Here is a 23,367-nt window from a genome sequence, read left to right on the forward strand (position 1 = left end):
ATATATTTTATTACATTATTTATGGGGGCCGGTGTACACTTGCCACAGCGTTCGCGTGGTGTGTGGTAGTCAGAGGACAGCTTATAGGAGTTGGTTCCCTCCTCTACGTGAATTCCTGGGTTTCAGACTCATTTAAGGCTGAGGGCAAGCAACTTTACCCTCCAGCCGACCCACACATGTTTTCTACACAAGAACAGGACCTGAAGAAGGGTGAATGCTTAATGTGCACATGATCCTGGTTTCGATTACACCACAAAAAATATAATTAAAATAAGGGCAGGACCCATTGTCACCTCTAACCAGACAAGCCCAGTGCTTCTCTGAGAGTCCTTCTCCTTCTTGGAAGACTAACCTGTCATCCTCACAACATCTGATTCTTGTTTATTCTTGTTGAAGATTGAACCCAGGGACTTACAAAATTGCTCTACGTTTTAACTGCCCCCTGCCTCGCCCCGCCCCGCCCCGCCCCTAGCTGAATCTTCTATTCCATAATTCAGGTACAAAGCTAGCCTGGGCTGTATACAGAGTGGCACCTGATCTCACAAAACAGTATGCCACTTGTTTTGTGAGAGGGAAATGGCAGTAGGAACGTGGTCATACCAATGGAAACTGGCTTGACTGACCTGACTGTAATCTGGAATTCTTGGGCCAGATGAACGGCTAGGTGACAGCTTGGTGAACTTCATGCTGAGTCAGTCCATTTCAACTTTCAGGCTGGTCTGCTGGAGCCTTGTGTAGGAGCTTAATAATCCAGAAGTTTCCCCTGTTTTGTATTTCATATTTTTTACACTATTTTAAGAATGTTTTTAGCCATGCTGCGGTGGCACTGGGGAGGCAGAGGAGGGCAGAACTGTGAGTTCGAAGCCAGCCTGGTCTACAGAGAGAAGACAAAAGAACAACAACAAAAATGAAGGTTATTTTTAGTTGAAGTTTGACATACAGAGAAGTGCATTCATTCCCACCATAGTTGATGGGTTATGAGACTGTAGGTGTAATAATGTGACCTACAACCAGACTGAGAACCAAAACTCAGTATCCCAGAATCCTCTGCTCAACTAATCACTCCCCACTTTGTTTGTTTGTTTTGTTTTTCAAGACAGTGTTTCTCTGTGTAACCCTGGCAGTCCTGGAACTCACTCTATAGACCAGGCCAGCCTTGAACTGGTAGAGATCTGCCTGCCTCTGCCTCCCTAGTGCTGGGATCAAAGGTGTGCACCACCATTGATTGGCTCCACCACTTTCTTATTGAGAGGTAAATATGATTCTCTAACATGTCATTGTGTTTTACGCCTGCCCCAGAAGACTAGTAGGTAAGATAAATGCTGCCCACAAGCCTATACATAAATTATTTACGTATGTAGCTTATGTATGTGAATATTTTGTCTGCATGTACATCTGCACACTAGAATTTGGTGTCAGACGGTTGTGAGCTGCTGTGTGTGTGCTGGGAATTGAACTCAGGACCTTTGCATACTCTTAACCACTGAGCCATCTCTCCAACAATAATTTATTTACACATGTACTGTTTTGTTTTGCTTTTCAAGACAGAGTTTCTCTGTGTAGCCCTGGCTGTTCTGGAACTCACTCGGTAGACCAGGCTGGTCTTGAACTCCCAGAGATTCTCCTGCCTCTGCCTCCCAAGTTCTGGGATTAAAAGTGTGAACCATCATTGCCCAGTTTCTCTCTCTATTTTTATATACACCCGTCTCTCTGCCCTGTGCTGCTGCCTTGGAGATCAGAGGGCTTCGGTGAACATCTGTCATGGGTGCTGGGGATTGAACTCTGAGCCCCTGCAAGTGCTCTTAACTACGGAGCCATCTTAAATGGTAACATAGTTTATATTTTGTGACGTGAAAATTACTTGCTTTGTAAGTCAAGTTTTATTGGGACAATACCATGTTCATTTTTAAATATATTTTTATTAATTTTTGAAAATTTTATATAATGTATTTTGATTCTATTCACTCCCTATTTCTTCCCCAATCCCTCCTAAATCCACCTCACATCTGCAACTAAATGTTTTTTTTTTTTCAATAACCCACTTACATATAGTCATGGCAAGGTGGACTTATCAGGGGCCACACCCTTAAAGAAAACTGAGTCACCCTCCCCAGAAAACACCAGTTGTCAGTAGAACCTCAGTTAGCCACAGGGACTTGTAAACTCTTTTCCCCTTGTGGTGGTTTGAATGAAAATAGTTCCCATAGGCTTATGGGGCGTGGCACTGTTAGGAGGTGTGACCTTGATGGAGGAAGTGTGTCACTGGGGGTGGACTTCAGGCCTAGTGTCACTCTTCCTACTCTCTGAGGATCCAGTAGAACTCTCAGCTCCTCTCCTGCACCATGTCTGCCTGCACACCACCATGCTTCCCACCCTGATGGTAATGGACTAAATGTCTGAACTGTAAGCCAGCCCCAATTAAATGTTTTCCTTTGTAAGAGTGGCCATAGTGTTTCTTCACAGCAATAGAAACCCTAGCTGAGACGCCCCTCTATTCTGTAACCATCACTGGCTTGATCTTGTGTGGGCAGCCACTGGCTGCTGTGAGTTTATTAGTGCAGGAGTCCTGTCATGTCCAGAAATCTGGGCTCTGCTTTGCTGTACCCTGGCCTCTGGCTCTGGCAGGCTTCCTGCTCCCTCTTCCACAGTGGTCCCTGAGCCTTGGGGGCATGTTCATCTGGCTGTGACACTTTGATGGCAGTTGAGAAGTTGTGACAGACATCATATTGTTCACAACACCTGAAATATTTATCTGGCCCTTTTCACAAAATTTGACACCCTGCACTGGGCAGCAGGCTTCATGAATGTGGTGGGATATAGAGGCCATCTCATTCACTCATCCCCAGAGCATCACACAGTACCTAGCATCCAATGGCTGGTCATAAGGAACTTCTTTTTCCTTTTCCTTTTTTTTTTTTTTTTCTTCTCTTAGACAAGGTCTCATGTAGCCCAACACTCAGGAGGCAGAGATAGAAACAGGTGGATCTCTAAGTTTGAGACCAGCCTGGTCCACACAGGCAGTTCCAGGACAGCCAGGGCTACACAGAGAAACCATGTCTCAGGGAAAAAAAATCTTAATAATAAAACCACCAGATATCCTGTCATGTAGAAGAAGGAGATAGCAAATCAGACGCAAACACCCAAAATGTCTACAGGGCTTCCCATTCCGAAACAGCATCTCTGAGGGTCACCAACCTGGGTTCTGGAGTTGCTGAGTTCAAATCCCTATGCTGGACTTCACAGTCATGATGTTGAGAGGTTTAATCTCAGCTTCTTTTTCCCCCATTTATAATATGAGTAGAAAGAATCTAACTTGTAAGGATTAAAATTAGATGGCATACAAACGTCTAGCCTGGCCCAGAGGGAAACCTTTAAACCCAGCACTTTGGAGGGAGAGGAAGAGCAAAGATTCCCAACCCGTGGGTTGTGACCCTTTGGGGGTCGAGCGACCCTTTCCCAGGGGTCGGTCACATATCAGATGTCCTGAGTAGAAGATATTCACATTAGGACTCATAAGCATAGCAAAGTACAGGCATGAACCATTAGGAAGGCTGAGATCCACTGAGGTGGAAGCAAGTGGATTTCTGCGAGTTTGAGGCCAGCCACCCACCAATTGAGTTCCAGAAAACAACACAACCAGAGCCAAGCAAGTCTGCGTTTGTGGTAAGAAAACAGCCGTGACTGCTCACCGGCAGTGCGGTCCCCTTGGCTGGTCTGTTAGACCACGGACTGCAGAGCCCTGGTGGTACTTCAGGCACCCCCGCTGGCTCCCTTACTTCTGTATCCCTAGCTCACATGGTTAGACTGACAGACAGGGCACATTGCAGAGAACCTAAGTGATTTGTTCCTGGTGCACCCATGGCCATGGTATGTCTAGTCATACATACATATGTATAGTCATGTCTAGTCAGGTCTGATACCAGGGCCTCCAGCGGCTGCCCCGGAATGAACCCCACTCAGGCCCAGATCAATAGCAGTGAGTCACTGGCTGTATATTTGGATGGTTTGATCACTAGCTTACAATACACTGCCAGGACCCTTTTCTGTCATTGGATTTTTCAGAGGGAGAATTGATGAACCGCCCTCAGACCTTAAGGCCTCTTCTGAGCTGCTAATGCATTTCAAAACGAGCAGCAATAGCCTACAGCTAAGCAGGAGGGCGGCAGGGGGGTGGGGTGGTGGTGGGGGGCTTGGATCTGAAACTGCTGTGAGCGAGCCCCTTGGCAGTGAACAGGAGGCACACAGTCAACGGGGATGAGTGAGGAGTGTAGAGATTCCTCAGCAGAGATAAGAAGCCAGCAGCAGCTAGAAGCCTTTACCCAGCCCAGAAGGAGCCCAGGGGAGAGGCTGCCCAAGAGCCATAGCTGGAGGAAAGGGCCCCGGAAGAAGGAGGGGTGCTGGGAGAAGACAGGAAGGGTTGTCAGGCCAGTGGCGGCTGCATCTGTCTAGGCCACATCAGCCCCCAGAGATGGGTTCTAGCAGGCTGGTCGGCCCATCCCCGTGTACCCTCCCATCACCAGAGCAGTACACCCTTCCACCCAGTGAGTCAGCTAGAAGAACAGCCTCGTGTTCTTAATCAAGGACAGTTTCGTCACTTGGGAGACAGTTGGCTATCCCGGGAGTCATTTTTGACTGTCATGATTTGGGCTCCCAACATCTAGTCAGTAGAAGCCAGCGCTCAGCACAGCCTGCCACAAATCAGCCAAAGAAAATGTCAGCAGCGGGGAGGCGAGGAGCTAGGTTATGACCTAACAGCGGCCCTGGCGTCCTGATGCATGCAGGTCTAACCTCATCTGTCCCTCCTTCAGTCTCCACTGGGCCCTTCCATAAACCTCTCTGCTCTGCCATCTGGCTGAAGCACTGCCCAGCCTCTCTCGGTTGCTGGCTTGGCTGGTTCTCAGTGTTGTTCCCCAGCTTGGCTTCCTCCTAGTGTTGGTATCAGTGGCTCCATTATATTCCCACCCAGCTTGCAATCCTTCCTCCCAGAGCCAAACCGAGCCCTTCTCTTCAGCTTTCCTATCTCCTTCCCCTACCCCCTCCCACCCCTTACCCCACCCCCCCACTCCATTCCTCTCTGCCCTCCTCCAGCCTCATCCACCTCCCAGTGACTCTGCCCTCCCCCCCTCCCCCCCCAGGTTGGAGCCTTCCGAACATGGAACAAAGCAGAGTTGTACAGAGCTAGCCAAGGTCATGCTCAAAGCTGGCAGTGCCTTCTACAGTTTTACGCCTGCGCATGCTCCCTTCTGGAGCACTTCTCTGGAAATACACTCCCTTTCATCTCACTGACTCTGTGGGTCCTAGAGCTGAGCCCAGTGTGGCACAGGCTCCTTCAGGTGAAGAACAGGGGAGGGGGTCTGCTAAAAAAAATAATAATGACCTCACCCCGTTCACCCTGTTTACCCTAGGGAGAGGGCCCTGGGGACTAGAACCACTGATGGTACAGGAGGAAGCAGCAGCCTGGGCACTGAGGAGAGCCGAGCGGAGGAGGCTGGCTCTGGCTCTGAGCCCCCTCCTTCTGGACATAGGATGCCACCTCACCTGTCACCAGCCCCCTTAGCCCTCCCCCCTGGCTCAGAGGCAGCAGAAGGAGGGATGCTGAGATGGAGTCAGCTGAGGCCTAGGTGGATCAGGATGCACAGCCTCTGAACTGATTCCATTTCTTCTCCCAACAGTCTCCCTTAACTCAAATCCCAGGACGGTGCCAGGTCCACCAGTCCGCACCCCCTCCCCAAGGGCCAGCAGTACAGGAGGGCCAGGACTGGGCGAGGGAGGGGGTCCAGCCTTCATTGCACCCCCACCAGCTCAGTGATGGGCGGGACATGCACCATGAACTCCTCATAGCGGCTGAGGAACAGCTGGAATCGAGCCAGGTATGAGTCTTCATTGTAAGGCAGCTGCTTCTCGTGGAGAAACTTCGACACCAAGGGCTTCACCTGAGAGAGAGTCGCAGGAATGCTCTCTGAGTCATGGGCCTGCTCGCCCCAGGAGCTCTCCTTTGTTCAACCCTAGCCATTACCTGCTTGGGAAAGCCAGGCGCTGAGGTGTGGAAGAGCTTTTACGCCCTTCTACCATACCCTAGAGGGGAGGAATGGCCTCACCCTCTCATCCTCTAAGACTCTTGACTGCATGCCCACCCTCTACAGTTCAAGGGACGAACACCCACCTCTCTGCCAAGCATCTTGTTTGGGTCAAACATTTCAAATCTAATCTGCAAAGCCATCAGGATGAACCCTGTCCCCTCCCATTTTACAGACAGGGAAACTGAGGCTCAGTGAACTTGCCCAGAGTCACACTGCTACTAGGAAACCCAGGTGTGACTGTGATCTAAAACCCATGTTGTCACTTGTACTCCAGGCTGCCCTTCTTGGGTGACTTTCGGGGAGGCCACTGATGGGCTGGGGGTTCAGATGTCCCCAGAGGTTCCCACTGCCCGCCCTCAGATGGGCCCTTCCACCCTGCCGCCCAGCCGTTCGCTACCTTCAAGCACATGTGGTCAGAGAGCCAAGGGAAGAGGTGGTGCTCCACGTGGCAGCTGATGAGGGAGTGGCCGAATGCCCAGTCCAACACCAGCTGCCGTGGCAGGTTCAGAACCCCCAGGGTCATCATGTGGATCCTCCTGGGCTTCTTGTCCGGGGAGAACATAGGCAGTCCGATGTGCTGTAACAGACACACGGGTCACACCCTGCTTAGGGGCTTAGGCTACCCTAGGTCTGCCCTCATAGGCACATGGCTCACATCCTGCTTAGGGGGCTTAGGTGACCCTAGGTTGCCTTCCCCAAGCATACAGGGGCCCTTGGGACCCTACAGGTGTGGAGGCTCCTGGGCTAACCCAGTCTGCAATGAGCTGAGTCGTTCCCACATCTGGGCCTCCCTCCATCTGGACAATGAGGGGATTTGCCTATGTAGTTTTTCAGATGTCCGTGACTCTCACAGCTTGCTCTTGTGAACTCGATATGCCTCCCACTGGTGGCCTCCTTCTGCCGGTGTGGCGAAGCTCAAGTAGAGCAAAGTGAGGGCCCAGCCAATAGCGTGAGGCAGGTCAAGGGCAGGGCAGGAGCTGGAGGGTCTTTTAGAACAGCCAGGAGTTCATCATTCAACTCTGGCATCCTTTCTATGGGGAGATCTTCCTACTGCCCTATGGATGAAGACTCCCGCTAGATCTCCCTACGTCCAGCACTCAACACAGCCCTAGCTAACCTCTTCACTCTCTCACCGTGTCCCATCTACCTGTCTGGATTCAGGTGAGGTGCTTGCTCACCTCCAAGGACTCTACACCCAGGGTGGTGCCTAGTGGAGAAGGTGCTTGTACGGACTGTTTGAATGGAACAGTCCAAGAGGACGCACACACTTGACCTTGAATGACGAGTAGGGTGTAAACTGGAGAAGAAAGCAGGGAGAGTCTTGCCAGGACCAGGCAAAGGCCTCGATGAAACCCAAACTTCCTGTGATGACCCACAGTGACAGGGGAGGGACAGTGATTGGGAGAAGGCTCCCTAAACGTTGGGTCGAGCCTGCTGTCAGAACCCTGTAAATAAATGTTCCTCTTCCCTGGCTGAATCCAGGACCCGAGGCTTACCTGGAAGATATTGACATGGAGATAAGGGTGGGCCAGCAGGGATCTGGTGAGCAGCATGCAGGCCAGTGCTGAACTGGGGTTCTTGAAGCCTGACACATTCATGAACAGCCAGTACTGAGAGTAAAGGCCCAGGCAGATGAAGCCCAAAGTCCGCAGTGCAGTCCTCGGCTCTTCCTTCCTCAAATGCTCTGTGAGAGAGGCAGGAAGTAACATAGCAACTCCTACAGCCTGCAGTGTGGTTTGTATGGGACATCTACAAAGTGGTCCCCCTGCACTCTCTTAAGATTTTCTGTTATAAACGTGATGTGGTGTGTGTGTGTGTGTGTGTGTGTGTGTGTGTGTGTGTGTGTGTGTGTGTGTAAGTGCTGGTGCCCATGGAAGCCTGAGGGATTGACTGATTCCCCCTAAAGCTGGAAGTTACAGGGGGATTGTGAGTGTCCCAGTATGCATGCTAGGAGTTGAGGTCTGAGCCTCTGGCACAGCAGGGAGAAGGCCCTCTTACCATCTAAGCCATCTCTCCAGCCCTGACACACACTCTGTCATCTGTGGTCTCCGAGTGTTTTCACACTCTCCTTGAACAAGGTGAAGAACCTGAGGCAGGCAGGTCAGATTACCTACTCTCGATCACCAGCCAGTAAGTGAAGAACTGACCTGGAGCGGGCCCGCGGTTCTTTCCACCCCTGCTTAGCTTGGCTGCCTTTGACAGTCTTGACCTGTGACTCCCCACTATGTTCACAAGCAGGAGCCACAAAGCCAGGAAGGAAGCAGAGAGGGGTTGGTGGGGCAAGTCTGTTCAGGACACTCAAATCCAGTACTCACCAAGAGCTACCAGCGGCGTTATGATGGGGACCAAAAGCGGCCCAAGGAACATGTAAACGTAGCGGTTGAGGAGAGGCACCTTCCACGTGCTTGAATCGCCCAGACCCACCACGTTGGTGTAAACGTGGTGCAGATTCACGTGGTTGAATTTGGCGAACTCTGCAGAAAAGGCTGTGCACACCTAGAGGCAGAGACAGAAGGGCACCTGGTCCCGGCACCGACACAGCTGAACGAAGCCAGAACCCAGTCCCTGTCACTCCTGAGCCCTCCTCCTCTGCATCCACAGCTGTGCATGTCCATCATCTCTCTCTCTCTCTCTCTCTCAAGCGTCGTGACCCGAGATGGTCCACACACTGCCATGTACTCGGTGTGGCTCTGCAAAGCATTCAGGGACAAGGAGGTTGGATCCCTGGATTGCCAGTCTCCCTGTCAATGCAGGAAAAGCTGGAATCCACCACAATTCTGTGTGCAGCCCTGGGAAACAGCCAAGTCTTCGTGACACTCCTTGGCAGCCCGAGCTCATAGCAGCAAGGAACGTTTCCAGGTCTTGAAGGTGGTCGGAGGGTGCACAGGGGTCATGTCCTAAAGAGCCAGAGGGTCACTGAGGCACTAGTATGCACTGAGCCAATACCTCCCTAGAGTGACTCTTTTTGGTATAGGTCCACAGTGGGAGGGTTCTCCAGATGCCACTCACCAAAGCGCAACACATTCTCCAGCTCTGACTCCAAGGAGAGCAATCCTTCTGAATACAGAAGAGGTGCTTATGCAAATATATGCAGATGAACATGCAGATACAGGGCTCCAAGAATTTTATCCAGGCCAGAATATGGTGCCGACTTTAGTGAAGATGGCTTCCTGTTTCCAGGAGAAGGGAAAGCTGCCCAATACCAGCTTCTGAGAGGTGGGTTGACTGCAGGGGCATGCCCTGAGCACCAGGTCTCAGAGTCAGGCCTGCCTTGCCCACTGGTTCACCAGTGTGTGTTTCATACCCAGGGCTGTCCCACATAATAGAAAAAGCTAATTCCTTTTGTTTTATTAATTAATTTGTGTGTGTGTGTGTGTGTGTGTGTGTGTGTGTGTGGCACACGCGTACATAAATACCATGATGCACAAGTGGAGGTCAGAGCACAGCTTTGTGGAGTCAGTTCTTTTCTTCCACCTTTACGCAAGTTCCAGGGATCAAACTCAGGTCACTCGGAATGAATAGAAGGGAAAGCTGCCCAATACCAGCTTCTGGGAGGTGGGTTGACTGCAGGGGCATGCCCTGAGCACCAGGTCTCAGAGTCAGGCCTGCCTTGCCCACTGGTTCACCAGTGTGTGTGAATGGTTTTATCTTCTGAGCCATCCCTGTGGCACCAGATCCCTCTGCAGACCAATAGTAACTGTGCTTGGAGCGAGTGGTGGTTTGAATAGGCACATTCATGTGCTTGAATGCTTGGCCCATAAGGACTTGGCATTAGTATAGGAGGTGTGGCCTTGGAGTGGGTGTGGCCTTGTTGGAGGAAGTGTGTCACTGTGTAAGCGGGCTCTGAGGTCTTACTTATGCTCAAGCTCCGCCCAGTGTAGACACAGTCTCCTCCTTGCTGCCTATGGATCAAGATGTAGAACTCTCAGCTCCTCCTCCAGCACTAGTTCTGCCTGCGCGCTGCCATGCTTCCCACCATGATGATGATGGACTAAACCTCTGAACCAGTAAGCCAGCCCCAATGCAACGTTGTCCTTTATAAAAGTTGCCTTGGTCATGGTGTCTCTTCACAGCAATAAAACCTAACTAAGACAGAGAGTCAATGGCAGAACCAGCCTGGTGCCTGACCGGGACTGTGAATCTAGAGAAAGGTACCATCAGGTACCTAAAGGCTTTTCAGCAAGGTCCCAGGCACAAGCCCAGGCCCTCAGGTGTGACTTGTGTGCTGTGACTTGTGACCTGTTACCCACTTGCAGAGTCAATGAGTGATTGTTGCCTTGTGCTATGAACAAGAACTGATCTGAGACTATCTGGGTCCCTCTCTTTTGTGTGTATGTGTGTGTCCACATGTGAGCATGCACGTACGACCAAGTGTCCGCCAGGGCCAGAACTGGGCATCAGATTCCCTCTGGAGCTGGAGTTACAAGACAGTTGTAAGCTGCCCAACATGGGTGCTGGTATCTGAACTCTCTAAGGGCTCTTAACCTCACCCAGCCCCCTCAGTATCATTTAGATGCTCTCTCCTGACAGAAGGAGGGATTGTGAGTTGTAGGTTTTGTGTGCCCATTTCCTAACCTCTCATGAACAGTGGGGTCTGAGCACACGCTGCTGAGGTCTTGTAAAACTGCCTTCTTTTTGTTGTTGCTGTTGGAGACAGGGTCTGGACATGTAGCCCAGACTGGCCTGGGACTCTCAGTCTTCCGGCCTTGGCCTCCTGGGAGCTGGGCTTGCAGATACATGCTACCACACCCAGCTGTAAAGGACCATTTATAAGTCTTACCCAAGAGGTTTTTCTCATCCAGACCTAGAGAAAGTTCCAGAAATCTGCAGGTTGGTGTGGCTTCTTTTTTTAAATATTTATTTATTTATTTACTGTATATGAGTACACTGTAGCTGTACTGATGGTTATGAGCCATCATGTGGTTGCTGGGAATTTGAATTCAGGACCTCTGCTCACTCTGGTTGGCCCCACTCCCTCCTGCCTAAAGGTTTATTTATTATTTATTATTATATCTAAGTAAGTACACTGGAGCTATCTTCAGATGCACCAGAAGATCTCATTACAGATGGTTGTGAGCCACCATCTGGTTGCTGGGATTTGAACTCAGGACCTTTGGAAGAGCAGTCAGTGCTCTTAACCACTGAGCCATCTCTCCAGCCCTGGTGTGGCTTCTTAATACCACTCAGCAACCTCTGTGGTGGGTGCCTTTCGGAAGATTCAACAGCTCCCTATGTCTACAGCATTCGCACCCTGAACAGCCAAGACACTTTGAGAGCGGTACACACAGGGATGGGCTCCCTTCACTGACACTCGGGGGCCCTCGAAATTCTCAGAGTTTGTTCTCTTAAGCATCAGGCAGCACCTGAGGGTGTCGGGAACCTCATGTTAGGCCCCCGGGAATATTGGGGAGATCTGAAAGTTACAGAACCCCACTGCTGCCAGACCAAAACTCGAAGCGTTCTCTTCTGGGGCCTCACCACAGTCCCTCCCGTATCCTAAGAGCCGTTAAAGCACTCCTCTGTCCACACTCAGGCACTTGCTTTTCCCTGAAGAGCACGTGAAATCCCAGATGGCAGTGACATGCGTGCCATATTCGGGGTCTATTTGTCTAAAAAAATATTGGAGCCGGGCGTGGTGGCGCACGCCTTTAATCCCAGCACTCGGGAGGCAGAGGCAGGCGAATTTCTGAGTTCGAGGCCAGCCTGGTCTACAAAGTGAGTTCCAGGACAGCCAGGGCTATACAGAGAAAGACTGTCTCAAAAAACAAAACAAAACAAAACAAAACAAAACAAAACAAAACAAAACAAAACAAAACAAAACAAAAAGTTGGTGGCTTATTTGAAGTGACCTGATTGTTTTGATGGACAAGCCTATGCTCAGCCCAGACCACTCAGAGCTGGGCAGGGACCAGCTGTTCCCTGGAACCAGCCAGAGGGCTCTTAGGGGAAAGCGGACACTGGGCACCTCAGTGTAGCCTGAGGTCGCCCTGCCTGAGGGACAATGATTACCCCTGCTCTCCGCTTTCCTTCTTACTTTTTGTTTTTTTCAAGGCAGGGTCTCACTGTGTAGCCCTGGCTCTCCTGGAACTTACGCTGTAGACCAGGCCTCGAATTCAGAGACCCACCTGCCTGAGTATTGGGATTAAAGGTGTGTGCCGCTGCCCCCTGGCTCCACACCCCTCTTCCTAATCCTGCCCATACGGGCCCATTTCAGGAGTGGCCCCTCTACGGCCTTTGCTTCCACCTGGAGACCCAGGTCGTTCCCTTGAGTCTTCTCTATCCTCCCATCTGTCTCTCACTAGCTGGCACCTGGCCAACATCCTCCTGCAGCCCCCTTCCGGTCACCCCAGCCTGGCCTTGCAATCCCTCCTATCTTCCTCCTAGTCTCTCCACCAACAGCCTCCAACCGGTTTCCTGCTCCATTTACCACAAATCAAACTAGCAGAGTGACCTAGTTTTAACTTAATTTAGGTTATGATGTAATTTTATACTTGTTTTTGGTTTTGTTCTGATATTTCAAGACTGGGTTCAGGACAGCCCTGGCTGTCTTGAAACTCGCTCTGTAGACCAGGCTGGCCCTAAATTCAGAGATCTGCTTGCCTCTGTCTCCCAAGTACAACACCCACCACAGCCTGGCCCTACCACTAGACTTTTTAAGCTCTGCCTCATGACAAACTATTGCTTAATCACAAAATAGAATAACTTTTAGAATGAAGTCTATTTGGCTACAAGACAGAATACCAGTTCCTCAGCCTGGCAATGGCCTTCTTGGCCTCTTTCACCTGGGCCCCTGTGAGAGTCTAGTAGCTTCCATAATCTCACCAGCTACTCCTCTAAAGTTCCTCCATGGTTTCTTAGCCTCCACACCACTGATATTAAAGACCAGGTCACTTCTCCTACCCCCACCCACTTTTCATGAGCATGTGTGTGTGTGTGTGTGGTGCATGCATGTGGACGAGTGTGCACACGGGTAAGCGTGCCTATGGAAGCTCTGAAATTGATGATGCCAGAACATCATCCTCACCCGCTCTTCCACCTCATCCTTTGAGGCAGGGTCTGTCAGACCAACCCAGAGCTTGCCCATCCAGCTTGTCTTGACAGTTAGCTTGCTCTGGGGATTTCGCCATCTCTACTTGCTGCAGCCAGACTTACCGGTGGGCTGCCAAATCCCCTCAATTTTGTGGAACTCTTGAAATCCAATCTCCAATCCTTATGCTTGCAAGGCAAACACTCATCCCCACAGCTGGCTCATGTCACTTGTGAGACAGTGCACCGTGAGAGTCTACACATGTGATAAAAAGGCACAGAGCCAAGCACACACAGGCGCCAACATCAGCTTCCTTGGTCTCGCTCCCGGATGACACATAAATATAATTACTAGGATTAAGCAAGAATGACTGATCCAATCCACTAGACTTCTCTGTCCTACACTGAGATGTCCTGTGAGTCTCTAACTATAATATGGCAGTGTATTTTGTACTGAATATCTGCCCTGGTCTTCTAAATAAAAATTTGAAAGGAGAGACAGGCAGACAGACAGACAGACAGAATAGTTAAGGGCCAGGATACAGCTCAAAGATGGTGCAGGTCTTTGCACAAGGCCCTTTATCTAATCCCTCTCACCAAAAAAGAAAAAAAAATCATTATGGCTGACCTTATTCAAACAAGAGTCCTGGATGGGAGCAAGCAGGAAGATGGTGAGACGTGCCCGAGGGTACAGCCTTGATGCGACTGCACCAAACTACAGCCAGTAGAGAGAAAACGGATCATGACTAGGCTGGGGGTTCTTTGCGGTTTGTACCACAGGGAGCCAGTGGATAGCAACAGGCATTCCCCTGTGTGACACACCTCCCAAAAGGGCTCAGCGAGATTCCTAGTGGGCTCTGCCTGTGACTCCACCCCACACCCAAAGCTGAGTTTACAAGGAGGATTTAAAGAGGAGACATAACAAAGAGCTTCCTGACTGGCATGGCTGGTTCCCGCCCACTCAGGGGAGCATCCTTGACTGTGACACTGAAGGCCTTTCAGAGGTCGAACCTTCTCAACTTCAGGACTTAAACCACGGCGGCCTGCTTATTCTACCTTGCCCTGAGCCTTTTGGTGGTCATCCTTGCATGGCATCCTTCCCTGGCCAACCCTAAGGATAGGCCTAGCAGCCTGGGTGATGTAACCCCAGTAGAGAGTGCTTGCTGGGTAAGGCGGGGTGGGAACTTCTTCAGGTATGTCAGAGAGGGGTCTCCAGAGAAACCTCATCTGGTGTGGGTAGGGGTACATGGTTTTGAATACAGCCTAGAGTGCTAGCCCAACTCTATCCTACCTGTTCCAGTTCTCCAGAGCCGGAGAAAGAGGCTGGTCCCACACCAGCTCAGACCCAGTAGGCTCTAAGATCAATGCTGGATTACCAAAGAAAGCCAGAGGTGCACAGCTGATGCCTGGCACTGCAGGCTCTGTAGAACCCTGAGGAGAGCAGGCCTAAGAGCAGGATGTTCAATGAGATGGTGTCACCAGGGGTCGTGTGGATGAGGGAAGGATGAAAGGAGAAGACAACAGGATTAGAAGTGACAGCCAGGGATCCGGGAAGGGTCCCACGCACCCTCTGAGGTTCCTTTGTGCCAGGTAACCCAATACGAACACCTGCACCGCCCTGCCAGGCCCTGCAGCCTCTCAGGTAACAAGCACAAAATAAACAAACACTGTGGGAAGCAGCCCTGTGCTGCCTCTGTGACAGGCAGTGTGTCGTCCCAGGAAGAAACACAAGGCCACACTATGGCTCATGGGAGGCCTGGCAAGTCTGTACCGTCTCATCCAGTGCCCTCAAAGGGTTAACGAGGAGGTGGCGTTATCAAGCTTATAGACTCCATGACGAAACTAACCCTTGCTCAAGGTCAGGGAAAACCGCTGGGCCTGGGACTCCAATCAAGTCACAAAGCTACAAAGATATTGATTGCCACACACACACACCAGCTAGGTAGGGCTGAGCCACACTCCCCCATGTGTGGGAACCTATCCTAGAGGGGTGCCTGAGTTATGCCCCAAGGTTGGAAAATTGAGGTGCTTCCCTGACTAGGTTACTCAGAGAGTGTGATTGACCAAACTAGTTCTGCCCACAGCTCAGCAAAGCCCAGCAGCACGGCCAACAGTGTTACAGCATGGGAGGGGAATCCAGGCCTTTCCTTACAAGCCACAGAACCACATCGGCCTTCAGGACAGCCCCCCGCCCCCACCCCACCCTCTCACACTCACAAACACCATTGGCTAACTTTCCCTTCGACTTTGTCCCCAACTGGAATGCAAGGTCATTGTAGACAAATACTAATAGAATCGCTGCTAAGAACTTGGGTGGAAGGAAAAGAAGCAAACATGAGGCCATTTGGACAGGAGTTTGCACAGGACAGAGCTGTGTGCAACACACAGAACTCGGCCCCAAGGCTGTTTGGGTTCCGCAAGTCACTGCACTGGGTTTCTGAAGAAGTCCAAGCAATCTAGGAAGACAACTCAACGAGAGTGTCTCAGTTCCTTGCCTCCGTATGTAAGCTCCTCCGTCCCCCACCCCCACCCCCACCCCCACCCCGCCCCAGGCAAAGTCAGAAGCCCTCACCCTTGATCAGGCATCAGCTCTCCAGAAGCCTGGGAAGGACGCTTGAGAAACCTCTGCACAATACGGCCCTTGTAGTCCAAGATGGATCTCCTTTACCAGTCTCTAGCTGCCACAGGCCCCTAGCACTCAGCACCACTTTAGAAAACCCGAGCAGAACTCAGCCTGTGCCGAGTCCCATTATTAGAAAGATACAAATGATACAAAGTATCCATTACTCCTGCCTCTCCTGGCAGGTTACAGACCCTGACCCCAGGGTCCAACCTGTGCCTATTAGTCTGGGCTGACCCAGAGCTTCCTGGAAAGGAAAGTATCTTAAAGCAGACCATAGGAATCAGCAGCCTGAGGGACCCTCATGTCCTTGGCCCTTCAGAAACCTAGGCTGGTAGAAAGGCGTGAGAGGGAGGGAAAGGGAGGACAGGGAATGCTGGGTAAGAACGTTTCCACCACACAGTGGATGTGGTATATCAAAAGGTGTGTGTGTGTGTGTGTGTGTGTGTGTGTGTGTGTGTGTGTGTGTGTGGTTGTGTATATGTGTGTATGTGTGGGTGTATCTGTGTATGTGTGTGTATGTGATTGTGTATATGTGTGTTTATGGGGGTATTCTTGTATGTATGTATGTATGTACGTGTACATGTATATGTATATAAGGTAGTTTGAATGAAATTGGCATATAGAGGGTAGCAAATTGGCACCATAGGTTTGTAGAGAGTAGCACCACTAAGGAGATGTGGACTTGGTTGAGGATTGCATCACTGGGAGTGAGCTTTGAGGTTTCAGACGCTCAAGCCAGGCCCTGTCTCCCTCTCTCTCTCCCTGCTGGCTGTCTATCCAGATATAGAACTCTCAGCCATGTCTCCAGCACCATGTCTGCTAGGACTCCTCCATGCTTCCCGCCATGTCAATACTGGAGGAAACCTCTGAACTATAAGCCAGCCTAAGTAAATGTTTCCCTCAAGAGTTACTGTGCTCCTGATAGGTGGGGCCAGGGAGCCATAGGACCAAAGAAAGCAAGCCTGGACCAAGAGTAGGATTGAGGCGTGTCCTGGAAATCTCATCCGGAGATCAGCCTGCATGGCCCGGAGCATGGAGCCCTGTGCCACACCCCCACCTTTGTCCCACCTGAGGAGGTCAAGTAGCCAGTAGCCAGGTTTCCCTTCCCCTCATAAGGACATGGCCAGCAGCGCCTGGAATTCCTCCTCATGCTAAGGCGACATCCTCAGCACCGTGGCCTTGGCCAATGCTGTACATTCACCCCATAGCTCCTACCCACCCGCAAAGGTGTAAATAGCTTTTGTTTTCCCCAGTTAAACAAGCTGTCTCACTGATGCCTGTCTCCCGAGAGGAGTCTGTTCCTGCTGCCTGAGGTCTCCGTGTGTGTGTGTGTGTGTGTGTGTGTGTGTGTGTGTGTGTGTCTGTGGTGTGCATAAAGTTGTATAAAAAGTTACATGATGATTCAGGGAGCAGAAGAGATGGCTTAACCGTTAAGAGTAATGGCTGCTCTTACAGAAGACCTGGGTTCCATCCCAGTACCATGCCGTATGGCTCACAGCCACATGGAACTCCAGTTCCTGGGAATTCTTTTCCTTTTTTCTTTTCTTTCCTTTCTTTCTTTCTTTCTTTCTTTCTTTTTCGAGACAGGGTTTCTCTGTGTAGCCCTGGCTGTCCTGGAACTCACTTTGTAGACCAGGCTGGCCTCAAACTCAGAAATCCGCCTGCCTCTGCCTCCCGAGTGCTGGGATTAAAGGCGTGCGTCACCACTGCCCGGCCCTGGGGATTCTTTGGTGCCCTCTCTGGCCATCATGGTCATTGTGTACATGTAGTGCACACATAGACAGGCAGTTACTCACATCTACACATAAACAAAAAGAAGGACTCTCAAGATCACTCAGCGAGTTAAACTTAATGGCAAGCCTAAGGGCCTGGGTCGGCATCCCAGGACCCAAAAGGTGGCAGGAGAAAGCTGAGGACTGGAGAGATGGCTCAGCTGTTAAGAGCATTGACTGCTCTTCCAGAGGTCCTGAGTTCAAATCCCAGCAACCACATGGTGGCTCACAGCCATCTGTAACGGGATCCGAAGACCTCTTCTGGTGTGTCTGAAGACAGTGACAGTGTACTCACATATATAAAAGAAAGAAAGAAAAAGCAAACAAAACTGAGAACTGTTACATGTTGTCATCTGACCTTCACTGGTATGCCATGCCTCATGCAACACCCTCCACACACATGTACAAAACAAATAAATTTATAGAAAGATAGAACAATTGTGTTGCTTGGTCCGCAGAGTAAGACCTTTTCCTGTTCCTAGCAGCTTCTCCATCTACCCCTAAGGGGCCCGGCTGGCTAGGTGAGGGTTCCCTGGAGTAGAGAGAACATGTTTGATAGAGGATCTAGAAAGGCCTGAAGAACGATTTGTCCAGGGGCCTTTGCCTTCCTGGTGGGCCCACAGGTAAGAAGGCCTAGGAAGGAGAGGTGGAGGAAGGGAGCCGAGTTCTTTCTGGAGGTTACAGGAGCAAAGAGTTTCTCAAGATGGCTCAGCCATCAGCAGGCATAAGTGGAGCAGGTTGCAGAGCTGGAGCGCTGTGACACTGCCCCCCAACATCCTGACACACCCCCGACTCCACCTCACTGTTCACCCCTTCAGACAATAAGCCCTGATTGCAGAACCAGGAGGCTTCTGTGAGGCAACACAGCCCCGGAGCAAAACTGGCAAGCTGCAGGAGGCCTCCTGAAAGGAAGAAGAAACTCCATCCACCTTTGGCCTAGTGCTACAGAAGACGAGGACTAAAGGAGTCGGAGGACAAGGAATACCTTGAGGGGAGAAATGTTTCTGCTGCTCAGTCAATTTTATCAAGATTATCATGAGATAAACCACGTTCATCGTCATCGACAGATATCGGAACACATAGGATGCGAACTGCTCATTAACGCCAACTTCCTCTCAAGGCCTTGGATGAATACACGGGTACACACACACACACACACACACACACACGCACACGCACACGCACACGCACATGCACACTCCCTCTGTATTGCACACCACACACTTGGATCTACCCACCCTCTGCGGCAGCTCCCTGTCCATGTGAATGGGCACACAGAGTTGCCCAGCAACTGCCCCATCCCGCCAGGCTCACCTCCAAAAAGAAAATCATCAAGATCTTGCTCCAGCGTTTGGACTCTGTGAGGGCACTGTGAGTGGCCAGGTGGCTGCCCTTGACGGTGAGTGTATAATGGCACACACCCAAGATTGTGATGCCCGTGGCAAAGGCCAGGATATTATGGGCGCGTAGGCACAGGAACCCTGCAAAGAGGACGGACCAGGGATCAGGATCTTTCGCCACCTTTTGAAAATATGAGTCCAGACCCACATACACACACTTTCCCAAATCCGGAGCCAAAGAGGGCCAGCCTTCGGCCTGTGACAGGTTCCTCTAAGGCCTGAGAGGGGTGGTTTGACTTTCTCCGTGGGATTTGGAACACACAAAAAAAATCCCCACTGGGCTTTTCAAGGATATTTTGCTGTCCTCGTTCTGCCCGGTCACCCTCCTGAGCCCCCGCCAGAGCAGAGATGGGGACTGGATGTCACAGAGCCATTAGACCGCTAGATGTGCAGCCGGCTTCCTCAGTCCTACTCATCCCATCTCCGGTGTCCCCTGTAGAACATGCTCTTCCCTTCTTCCGGTTCACTTTCCCCTTCCCCACGGCTCCTTGTGCAACTTTTTCCTCCACCACTTTCAAGCATCGGACTTCCTCCCACCTCCAGCGGGACATGAGTTGAACACCCCCAGCTAGACTTTGGAGAGTGAGGTGGGATCCAGGATCCTCAAGTCCTGAGGTTCCCTTCCAGCCTGCACCACCTTCAGCCGCGCCACCCCCATCCGCAGCCCGTGTCTCTGTGTTTCCGTCGTACCTGCCGGCAAGGCGAGCAGGCTGAGAGCGAGGATGGCGCAGTCCACACCGTGGCGCTCCCACCACGAGCTCGCCCGCACCACATCCTGCACCTGACGCTCCAGCTCTTTCAGCAGCGCCTCAGCAGCGCCGTCCCCCGGAGGCGCACTACGAACGGTCTCCATGGGTTCCCTGGACTCACCGAGCTGGGGACAAGCGAGGAGGACCCGGGATTCGGGTGTGAGCTCGGTTGCTGCGCCGGAGAGAACACGCGGGGAGGAGGGGAGGAGCGGAGGGGCGGAGTCACGCATCTGGCTGGGACACCACTAGCCTGAGGTCACCGTGGGAGGCGCGGGGTACCTTCTGCCACGCACAGCCATGACCCGTGACCTAGGCGGGGCCTAGAAGCAGCCTCTCCCGCCAGCCCTTGATACCAGGGCAGCTTGGGGAGGGAGGAGCCAGAGTGGTGCGCGGGGTGGGGAGATGACCCTGAGACAAGGACCAACCTGGGGTAGAGGGAACAGGACTGGGACAAAGTAGCAGACCCCCGAAGGCCTTAACTGTTCATCCACCTCCTCTCAGTCTCCATCTCGGGTTCGTTGTGCGTTCTTAGTCCCCAAACCCAAGTATTTCTATCTCATTAAATTATTAATTTGTATGTGTAGATGTGTCCACGCGGAGTTCAGAGGATAGTTAACATGGGGGCGGAGGGAGTTTGCTCTGGTTTTAAGCAGAAGTGACTTGTAGGGAGGTGGCTTTGCAGCCCGGTAATGGGTAGATAGATACAGAGAAAACATGTCCTGAGTTCACCACTGGGTAGGCAGACATACTGCTAGAATGTCTCTCCAGCTCCACTGGATGGGGACAGCCAGGTCTGAATGGGCCTGGGACAAGCATGAGACTTGAGAATGCCTCTTCCCCTAACATCGGTGCTGACGCAACTGTCACCAGCGTGACTGAGCTGGCGTGGTCCTTTGAGGATAAGCGCCTGACTCCCTTCTCTGCCCCCTTTACATCTTCACAGTACTCCCCCCAGTTTCATTTCAAAGCCCTTTAAAAAAAAAAAAAAACCCGACTGAGTCCTGTGTGTGTTTTCCCAGGAGACCCTTGGGCAGTAGGGCACGAGTGAGGGAGAGCGAGCTATGGCTTGAATTTCTCTCCTGGTACTCTCCTTCACAGATTCAGCTATGTTCTTCAAGTTCATGTGTGAAGCCATCCTCTGGCTACACAATTCTCTCAACTGGCCATGTAGCCCAGGCTGGTCTCAAACCTACTGTCCTGCCCAGCATCCCACATACTGGGACCTGACATTCTTTCTGAAGGGACAGGATCAAGAGGTCCTGAGCAGACCCGTGTCCTCCACTTCTAGACATTTACTAGGCTTTGTGTATTCCCATGTCACCCTGTAAAAATGACACCCACTTGTGTAGTTCAGACCTTTCTTTCTAACATCTTGGTCCTAGGGATCAAACTCAGACAGGCCCCAGAGTTACCGAATGGCTAAACTCCAAGTCCAGTTCTCTTGTTTTAGACAGAGAAAGGGAACCGCCAGTCTCCCTCATTATGTCCCACCCAGAGTCCCCACCACAAGAGTAGAATTTTTAGGGAGGAAGATGCACAAGTTTTAGAAGTGAGAATAGTATGATTTGATTAATTGGGGGACTAATTGGGGGCATAGAGGGATCCTACCGCCTTTATCATAAATAGAAGTTCCTGGTACTTCCAAGCCTGCTGCCAAGCCGCAGCTACCCTGGTATACATCACTAATAGCAATCTAAAGGGGGAAAAGGCTGCGAAGATGTCAGGAGCTGGCAGGAGGGGGCTGGAGAGATGGCTCAGCAGTTAAGAGCACCTGCTGCTCTTGCAGAGGGCCGGTCTGGTTCCCAGAACCCACATGGCAGCTCACAATCCTCTGTGACCCTAGTTTCCGGGGGGGGGGGGGGGGAATCTAACATCCTCTTCTGACCCATCTGTGGTGGACATATGTGCACGGAGGCAAAAGACTCGAAAAGAGAAAATACAATTTTTACAAAAGTAAAGAGGAGCTTGGGGGAGGCCGACAGCGTGTGAGGTGGAGTGAGCCAACGGCTTTCTGGAGATGGCTGAGCTTGGTTTGAAGGGCTTTGACTGAGGAAAGGCACAGGGTATTCTACGTTCTCAAGGCATAGGGGTGCGGGGGGAGGGGCAAGAGCAGAGAAAAATCAATGGAAGGCAGGAAAGGAAGACTGGTACCAGGGGCTGGAGGTATCTTGACTGGCAGGTAGAGATGGTGAGGCTTATCTCTAGAGGCTACAGGAGCCACCATGGGCTTTAGACCAGGGGAGGGGATTGTGTAATGTGTTTAGGGAGGCTTGTCTATATCAGGAAGAGATGAAGAAGAATCTAAGGAATGTCTCAAGATAGCCAAGCAAAAAGGTACCATGGCAGGAGAAGAGGCTGAGGCTGTAAAATGTACAGGGACAGAGGAGATGTAAACAGCCTGTGAAATACACAAAGAAATACACAAATGACCAGCAGGCTTCAGGTCAGTAGCCTGGGGAAACATGAACACATCCAGGAAACATGCCTAAAATGAATGTCAAAACTCAGTTCTGAGGAAGACTGCACAGCAACTGGGCTACCAACTGTCAGGACTTTGGGTATTGTTTTGTTCTGTTGTGGCTTGAGAATCCAAACCTTGGCCTTGCACCTGCTGGGCAAGCCTATCACTGGACTATAATAACTCTAGCCCTTGGTTTGTTGAAATTGAGTCTCACCATGTAGCTGAGGCTGTCCTTGAACTCACAATCTTCCTGCCTCAGCCTCTCAAGTGCTGGAATTACAGATAAGTGTCACTAACCCAATGACACTTTTGTAGAAGTTGAATATATACCCACGGTATGACCCAGCAATTCAGCTCCCAGGCAGCTGCCCGACAGGAATGAAAACATATGTCCATGGGCTAGTGAGATAGCTCAGCAGGTAAGAGTACTGTCTGCTCTTCCGAAGGTCCTGAGTTCAAATTCCAGCAACCACATGGTGGCTCACAACCTCTGCAATGTGGTCTGATGCCCTCTTGTGGTGTGTCTGAAGAGAGCAATACTAAATACATAAAATAAATAAATAAATCTTAAGAAAGAAAGAAAGAAAGAAAGAAAGAAAGAAAGAAAGAAAGAAAGAAAGAAAGGAAGGAAGGAAGGAAGGAAGGAAGGAAGGAAGGAAGGAAGGAAGAAAGGAAGAAAGGAAGAAAGGAAGAAAGGAAGAAAGGAAGAAAGGAAGAAAGGAAGAAAGGAAGAAAGGAAGGAAGGAAGAAAGAAAGAAAGAAAGAAAGAAAGAAAGAAAGAAAGAAAAGAATACTGATTGTTCTTCCAGAGGTCCTGAGTTAATTCCCAGCAACCACATGGTAGCTTACAACCATCTTTAATGGGATCTGATGCCCTCTTCTGGTATGTCTGAAGACAGCTATGTTGTACTCATATGCATAAAATAAATAAATCTTTTTTAAAAAGATTTCATTTTATTTTTTAGCACTGTGTATGTGTCTGTGTATGTCTCTGTGTGTGTCTGTGTGTGTATGCCTGTCTCTCTGTGGTTTTGTCTATGTGTATGTGTGTGTGTGGGGGGGGGGGCATGTGCACATGAGTGCAGATACCTTCAGGCACCAGAAGAGGGCACTAGAACCCCGGGAGCTGCAGTTACAGGCAGTCGTGAGCTGCCGGACATGGGTACTAAAAACCCAACTCAGGTCTTCTGTAACAGCAATACAAGCTCTTAATGGTTGAGCCGTTTTTCCAGTCTATGCAATTCTGTTTTTTAAAT

The 23,367-nt window shown here is 50.8% G+C and overlaps 1 protein-coding gene across 2 annotated transcripts; it reads right to left on the reverse strand.

Annotated features, from left to right (window-relative positions):
• Nucleotides 1-903: 903 nt before the first annotated feature.
• On the reverse strand, nucleotides 904-20,009 carry Fads6 (fatty acid desaturase domain family, member 6). Of its 2 annotated transcripts, none has more exons than XM_006533583.4 (6): nucleotides 19,772-20,009; nucleotides 18,816-18,982; nucleotides 8,396-8,576; nucleotides 7,577-7,764; nucleotides 6,478-6,657; nucleotides 904-5,933 (listed from the first exon to the last, which is right to left on the reverse strand). In XM_006533583.4, exons 1-6 carry the CDS (start codon nucleotides 19,878-19,880, stop codon nucleotides 5,784-5,786), a joined length of 975 nt encoding a protein of 324 aa, XP_006533646.1. In that variant the 5' UTR covers nucleotides 19,881-20,009; the 3' UTR covers nucleotides 904-5,783. The 2 variants fall into 2 exon arrangements, with proteins under 2 accessions (XP_006533646.1, NP_828874.3); NM_178035.5 differs by having other exon boundaries at nucleotides 905-5,933; nucleotides 19,592-19,840.
• Nucleotides 20,010-23,367: the final 3,358 nt, after the last annotated feature.

The sequence above is a fragment of the Mus musculus genome, chromosome 11 (assembly GCF_000001635.26).
Source record: "Mus musculus strain C57BL/6J chromosome 11, GRCm38.p6 C57BL/6J".
Taxonomy (NCBI): domain Eukaryota; kingdom Metazoa; phylum Chordata; class Mammalia; order Rodentia; family Muridae; genus Mus; species Mus musculus.